We start from the raw sequence: 7071 nt of genomic DNA, 5'->3' as shown, positions 1-7071 counted from the left end.
TATGTATATATAGAATTCTTGGAATATCAACGGTCAACTAGCATGCCAAAAATCGACCGACTCAACCACCTCATTAACATAAAACTCTTACTCAACAAATGATTATTATAGAAAACTACTAATGGTTTATTTACCCTAAAAATTTTATTGATAAACTTCGTTAACATCTAGCCCAAAAAAAGTAACATAAAACTCTTACTCAACAAATGATTATTATAGAAAACTACTAATGGTTTTTTTACCCTAAAAATTATATTGATAAACTTCGTTAACATCTAGCCCAAAAAAAGTAAAAATACGCTAGAAGGAGGGGTCGAACCTCCGACCTTGTGGTTAACAGCCACACGCTCTAACCAACTGAGCTATTCCAGCTTGGTGTTATATGCTTTGTTTTTCTCTTACTAAATCAATTTCAACTGAAATGTGAAGATCTGTTCATGTAACCGATGGATTGTTTAATGGAGAGGCGTGGGGGGGTTTAGAGGATGATGGTTAAACCCCTTTTCTAGGGCTCCGGCAATGAACACAATGCCCCAAATTACAAACCTTCGCCTCCTTTTCTCCACTGCTACCAATCACCCTAATCCCTCTTTCTTTCTCTCTTCTTTCAAACCCAATTCCCTCCTCAAATTCAACAACAAATTTCCCACTAAACTCCACAAATCTCCTTCTTCTTCTTCTTCTTCTTCTTACCCTTTCTTCACCTGTCTTTCATCGTCAAGGAAACCGCACAGATACAATTCCAAATCGTTCAATCCCAATCGTAGAATCAGTACCGGTAACACCAGCTCTTTGAAGCAGAGTGATAACAAAGAGGAAAGTGGGTTATCATCAAAGAAAATGGAGCTTGAAATGGAAGACCCCAAGAAGGCTGGAATGGCTGCTGGGTTTAATAAGAAAAGGGCAGAGGGTAGAGATAAAAGTAGTAGACCTAAAGACCTTAAACTAAAAGTTCGAAGACTTAATCCTGTTAATACAATATCGTATGTCCAGGTATCCGCTGTTAACCCTACATTATCGTTACAAGCTATTTGCTTTTGTACATGAAAATGGGACTAATTATATTACGCAGGTTTTAGGAACCGGTATGGATACTCAAGACACATCTCCATCAGTTTTGCTCTTCTTCGACAAACAGAGATTTATATTCAATGCTGGAGAAGTAAGTATTTTGATCTACTTTTTTTATGACTTTTTGTCAAATGTTTAACTGATTAGAGAATGGAATACAACTGCAACTCTTTGTGCCAATAATCAAAAGTTTACCCCTTTATTGAACCTTTTTTTTTCTATAATTTCATCAGGGGTTGCAACGATTTTGTACAGAGCATAAAATTAAGCTATCAAAGGTAAAATTAGTCACAAATATTCATAAACATAAAACATCTACATTTACATTCATCTCGTTAATGGGAATTACTTGCTTCTTCTACTTCAGATTGATCACATATTTCTTTCACGTGTCTGCTCTGAAACCGCTGGTGGACTACCAGGTTTGCTTATAGTTCTTGAATTTATCTCTATATTTCAAGATTAGCTTTATATAATGTTGAAAATGGTCAATAATTTTGAATTCTGTAATATATTTCAGGTCTTCTTCTGACATTAGCTGGAACTGGTGAAGAGGGTATATCTGTAAATGTATGGGGACCTTCAGATTTCAAGTATTTAGTTGATGCAATGAAATCATTCATTCCAAATGCAGCCATGGTTCACAGCAGATGTTTTGGTACATTGGACAAAAACCCTGAAAAACTCCATGATCAACTCAAGCTTATCGATGATGAAGTTGTCAAAATATCCGCTATTTTGTTAAGACCAAATTGCCCTGAAACTCAGGGGCATAAAGAAGATGATTTTTCATTAAAGTCTAGTGATGTTTCTGTTTTATATATTTGTGAGTTACCCGAAATCAGGGGTAAATTCGACCTAGAAAAAGCCAGATCACTTGGACTAAGACCTGGACCAAAATATCGCGAATTACAAGAAGGGATTTCTGTGAAATCAGATTTAAAAGACATCATGGTATATCATCTTCCATTCTTTCTTTACTTTTTGATTTTTCTTGACTTTATATAATAATTTTTTTTTCTTGTTGATTCAATTTGACAATATCAGGTTCATCCTGATGATGTTCTTGGACCTTCTGTCCCTGGGCCCATTGTCCTCCTTGTAGATTGTCCTACATTATCTCATTTTCAAGAATTATTATTATCCACATCAGCTCTTGACACTTTCTATGGTGAAACACCTAACAAAAGGGTCAATTGTGTGATTCATTTAAGTCCTGCATTGATTGTAAACTCTAGTGATTATCAAAAATGGATGTCAAGATTTCATGGAGCAGAGCACATTATTGCAGGACACCAGATGTAAGTTTTGATCTTAATTTCATCCCCAAATTGTTGATTTTTATGAAAGGTGAATTAAAATGTGAGAAAATTAATCAGGAAGAATGTTGAGATCCCAATTCTGCAATCTAGTGCAAGAGTTGCAGCTCGGCTTAATTATTTATGTCCACAGTTCTTTCCAGCTCCTGGTTATTGGTCTCTTGAAAACCTAAAAAGTTCAATGCCACCTGTCATAAATGAGGTATATTTTGAGTTTTATGACATCTTAAATAACAGTAGTTTAATGGAAAATCACAAAATGACCAAAAGGGTATGGCCCATTTAACAAAGTTAATACCTTTTTGATCCTTTTAAGTTTGAACAAAGTGAACTCCAATTTTGCATTTTGGATTTTGCAATGTTGCTTTTTGCATTGCCCCCATCGCAAAAGATTTTGAAAAAAAATCATATGTTGGATAATATCTCAAAAAGATTGTATATTTTTATGTTTTTTTCCGGATTAGACCTCAAATTTATTTTTTGCTTTAAAAAGACCTTGTATTTTTTCATTTTTTTCGAAAAAGCCCTCAACTTTGTATTTTTTTATCCGAAAAAGACCCTCAACCTTTTAAATGCCTCCAAATAAACAGTCAACTTTTTTAGTTTTTCTCGAAAAAACCCTCACGTTTTACAGGTTTTTTTTGGCAAAAAATGACAAAGGGCCAAATCAGAAAAAATGAAAAAAGTACAAGGTCTTGTGAAATGACTTACTTTGTGAAATAAAGATATCATTTTGCAAATATTAAAATTAAAGCTTTTTTTTTTTAACAGCCTTTTGTATGTAAAAGTAATTCACAATTTATTGAAATTTAGTAATTGACCCATTAAATACGTGGTCATTTTGTTAAAAGGATAAAAAAAGGTGGTCAATTTGTTAAATAGGAACACCCATTTTGGGCATTTTTGTAATTATCCCTCAAAAAAATAATTGACATTGTTTTAAACCTGCAGGATACTGATTTAAAAACTATATCTGCTGAAAATCTCCTCAAGGTGTGTTTACTTGTTTCAAATTTCAATACAAATTTCTTTCCTTTTTACAGTTTCTAATCATTTATTTAAACAAATCAAGATTTTTACATTATTTTTGCAACAGTTCCATTTACGCCCATTAGCACAGCTAGGGTTAGACAGATCCAATGTCCCAAAAACTGTGGGTCCCACTGAGATCATCAATGACCTACTTTTGGAAATACCAGAGATATCTGATGCATCCCAACAAGTTGGTCAACTTTGGAAAGTTGACCAAAACACAATTAAAGAAGAACCTTGGTTGAATAGTCAAAGTGGTGTTCCAAGTTGTTTGGAGGATATTACACGGGAAAATGTCGAAATTGTCCTTCTAGGAACTGGTTCTTCTCAACCTTCTAAATATAGAAATGTTAGTTCTATCTTCATCAATCTTTTCTCTAAAGGTAGTGTGCTTTTAGATTGTGGTGAAGGAACTCTTGGACAACTAAAAAGAAGGTAAATAATGTATCTTTTGGTTAATTTCATAAAAGACCCTATACTTTGGGTTTTTTCCAAATCAAACCTCTACTTTATTTTTTCCCCAAAAAAGACCTTGCATTTTTTCATTTTTAGCAGGTTTACCTGTAATCTTCTGATTTTAGACAGTTTTTCCGGAAAAACCCTCAAAACATTTTTTTTCCTCCGTAAAAACCCTCCGATATTTATTTATTTATTTATTTTTCAGAAAAAGCCCCTTGATTTTTACTTTTTTTTTATGAAAAAACCCTTCCAACATTTTATTTCTCCAAAAAAGCCCTTAGATTTTTACATTTTTGTTTTTCCGAAAAAACCCTCAACTTTTTTTTTCTCCAAAAAAGCCCTCCGATTTTTACTTTTTTTTCCCGAAAAATCCTCCCAACTTTTTTTTCTCCAAAAAATCCCTCTGACTTTTACTTTTTTTTTTCACGAACAGCCCTTTGTTTTTACTTTACTTTTTATTTTTTTTTCCGAAAAAAACCCTAAAAAATATTTTTCCCAATTTTTTTTTTGTCAAATGTGAGGCTTTTTTGGAAAAAAAAAGGTCGAGGTTTTTTCCGGAAAAAAACTGTCTAAAACCGGAAGATTACCAGTAAACCTGCTAAAAGGGCAAAATCGATAAAATGGAAAAAATACAAGGTTATTTAAAGAAAAAAAATAAAGCTGAGGTTTAATCCAGAAATAATCCAAAATATACGGTCTTTTAATCTTTTATGATATTACATTAAAATTCACAAACTTTTGATGTTTTAATTTTAACAAAAATATATTTCAACAGATTTGGGATTGAAGGAGCAGATAATGCAGTTAAAGGTTTAAAATGTATTTGGATTTCACATATCCATGCAGATCACCACACAGGTCTAGCAAGAATCCTTGCTTTGAGACGCGATTTATTAAAACGGGTCCCACATGATCCATTAATTGTCATTGGCCCTCGACAATTAAAAAGATTTCTTGATGCATATCAAAGACTCGAGGATTTAGACATGCAGTTTCTTGATTGTAGGCATACAACAGACTCAAAAAATAGTTTTCAAGATTCTAATTTGTTTACAAAAGGAAGTCAAATGCAGAGTCAGTGGAAAAGACCAAATAGCCCTGTGGATATGACCTTAGTGTCTCCCATTATCAACAACTTGAAGGAAGTGCTGAAAGATGCAGGTTTAGATGATGTCATTAGTTTCCCTGTTGTTCATTGCCCTCAAGCTTTTGGTGTTGTTTTGAAGGGTAGGGGTAAAATTGGAAATAATGGTGAAATTATAAACGGGTGGAAGATTGTTTATTCGGGTGACACGCGACCATGTCCTGAATTAATTAAAGCTGCTCAAGGAGCAACGGTTCTTATACATGAGGTAAAGTAACAAAGTTTGACTTTTCAAAGTCAAAGGTCTTATCACAAGTTTTATAAAGTACAATTTAAAAAGTAGGAAGAAAACAAAATTGCAAAAATGGTCCCTGTGGTTTCTCATTTTATGTGACTAAGGTCCAAACCTTTGAGAAGTTGCGGATTTGGTCCTTTTCAACAAGTTTTGTTGTGGTTTTGGTCCCTTTTCCATTAACTTATAATGTAATATTTATTAGGATATAAATATTAGGGTTTAGGTCATTTTTGGTCACTTAACTTTTGGTTTTGTGCTCATTTGGTCACTTAACTCTTTTTAAGTTTTAAAAGGTCATCAAACTTTTGGCTTTGTGCTGATTTAGTCACTTAACTTTTGGTTTGTTCATATTTAGTCACCTAACTTTTAAAATTGTGCTCATTTAGTCACTAAACTTTTAAATTTTTTAAAAAGTTTAGTGATTAAATGAGCATAATTTTAAAATTTAGGTGACTAAATGAGCACAAATCTTAAGTTAAGTGACTAAATGTGACCAAACCAAAAGTTAAGTGACTAAATGAGCAAAAAGTCAAAAGTTTGATGACCTTTTAAAACTTAAAAATAGTTAAGTGACCAAATGAGCACAAAACCAAAAGTTAAGTGACCAAAAATGACCTAAACCCTAAATATTATATGCAGAAATGGTCCTTGTAGTTTGGTTGCAGAAATGGTCCCTAATGGTAAAATTGTCATTTTAAAAAAGTTAACGGAAGAGGGACCAAAACCAGAACAAAACTTGTTGAAAAGGACCAAATCTGCAACTTTGGTCCTTGTAGTTTGGTTGCAGAAATGGTCCCTAAGGGTAAAATTGTCATTTTAAAAAAGTTAACAGAAAAGGGACCAAAACCAGAACAAAACTTGTTGAAAAGGACTAAATCCGCAACTTTTCAAAGGTTTGGACCTTAGCAACATAAAATGAAAAACCACAGGGACCATTTTTGCAATTTTGTCTAGGAAGAAATATTAAAGTTTAATGTGTTATTAATAAATATCAGGCAACTTTTGAGGATGCATTGGTGGAGGAGGCGATAGCAAGAAATCACAGTACAACCGAAGAGGCGATTGGAGTGGGGAACAGTGCGGGTGCATATCGGATAATTCTTACCCATTTTAGTCAAAGATACCCGAAAATACCCGTTTTTGATGAAACTTATATGCATAAAACATGCATTGCTTTTGATATGATGAGTGTAAATTTTGCTGATTTACATGTGCTTCCAAGAGTGCTTCCTTACCTTAAACTGCTGTTTAAGAATGAAATGGTTGTTGATGAAGCGGATGATGTTGACAATGTTGCCACTGCTGCTGCATGAATTTAAATGTCTTCTGACTTTTTCTTATGGATTCTTGATTATGTTCTTGAATGGAAACTGTTCTTAAAGTTTAGGGACCTGATTTGTCAAGTTTCTTTTTTAGTGGGTGTAAATATTTCTTCTTGTTGCTTAGCTGGAGGGCGTCTTTTATACTTCTTTAATTCATTTAAGGGCAAAGTTGCTAGAAATAGCAGGATATTATACTCTTTTTTTTTTTAATCAATGAGTAATGTATTTTGGTTTTTACCCAATAATATATCATTGCACCTACATTTCTTACACTTACATTTATTTACACATAGTAGTCATGTGCTTACATATAATATAAATGATAACTTGAAACTTGTAAAAATAAACTTTATTTTTTTTTACTAATAATAGCAATACACTTACATGTCATTACTTGTAATGTGTGATGATGTGCTTAGTGATTACAACTTTTATTGATGATTGCCTGATTTGTAAAATTTTGTTTATCTATAGTATCAATCTACTTTG

General features: G+C 32.9%; 1 protein-coding gene and 1 non-coding gene across 2 annotated transcripts; one reads left to right on the top strand and one right to left on the bottom strand.

Annotated features, from left to right (window-relative positions):
- Window positions 1-298: 298 nt before the first annotated feature.
- TRNAN-GUU (transfer RNA asparagine (anticodon GUU)) lies at window positions 299-372 on the bottom strand. The gene has a single exon. It is a non-coding gene; the product is annotated as a tRNA-Asn (tRNA).
- An 89-nt stretch (window positions 373-461) lies between these two features.
- Window positions 462-6827, top strand: LOC145102988 (tRNase Z TRZ3, mitochondrial-like). The gene is made up of 11 exons (XM_079040516.1): window positions 462-993; window positions 1073-1162; window positions 1305-1349; window positions 1439-1493; window positions 1592-2025; window positions 2119-2372; window positions 2451-2592; window positions 3342-3383; window positions 3487-3857; window positions 4657-5233; window positions 6256-6827. Exons 1-11 carry the CDS (start codon window positions 520-522, stop codon window positions 6571-6573), a joined length of 2802 nt encoding a protein of 933 aa, XP_078896642.1. The 5' UTR covers window positions 462-519; the 3' UTR covers window positions 6574-6827.
- Window positions 6828-7071: the final 244 nt, after the last annotated feature.

This window comes from Lactuca serriola, chromosome 4 (genome assembly GCF_051521515.1).
Source record: "Lactuca serriola cultivar US96UC23 chromosome 4, Lser_US96UC23_V15, whole genome shotgun sequence".
Lineage (NCBI taxonomy): Eukaryota > Viridiplantae > Streptophyta > Magnoliopsida > Asterales > Asteraceae > Lactuca > Lactuca serriola.
This window is presented reverse-complemented; position numbering and strand designations above follow the sequence as displayed.

Bases quoted from the DNA above. Each gene is read 5' to 3' on its own strand.
- LOC145102988 (XM_079040516.1), top strand. From the start codon at position 520: ATGAACACAATGCCCCAAATTACAAACCTTCGCCTCCTTTTCTCCACT. The intron at 994-1,072 runs GTATCCGCTGTT...TATATTACGCAG, and splicing joins ATACAATATCGTATGTCCAG to GTTTTAGGAACCGGTATGGA. The intron at 1,350-1,438 runs GTAAAATTAGTC...CTTCTACTTCAG, and splicing joins ATAAAATTAAGCTATCAAAG to ATTGATCACATATTTCTTTC.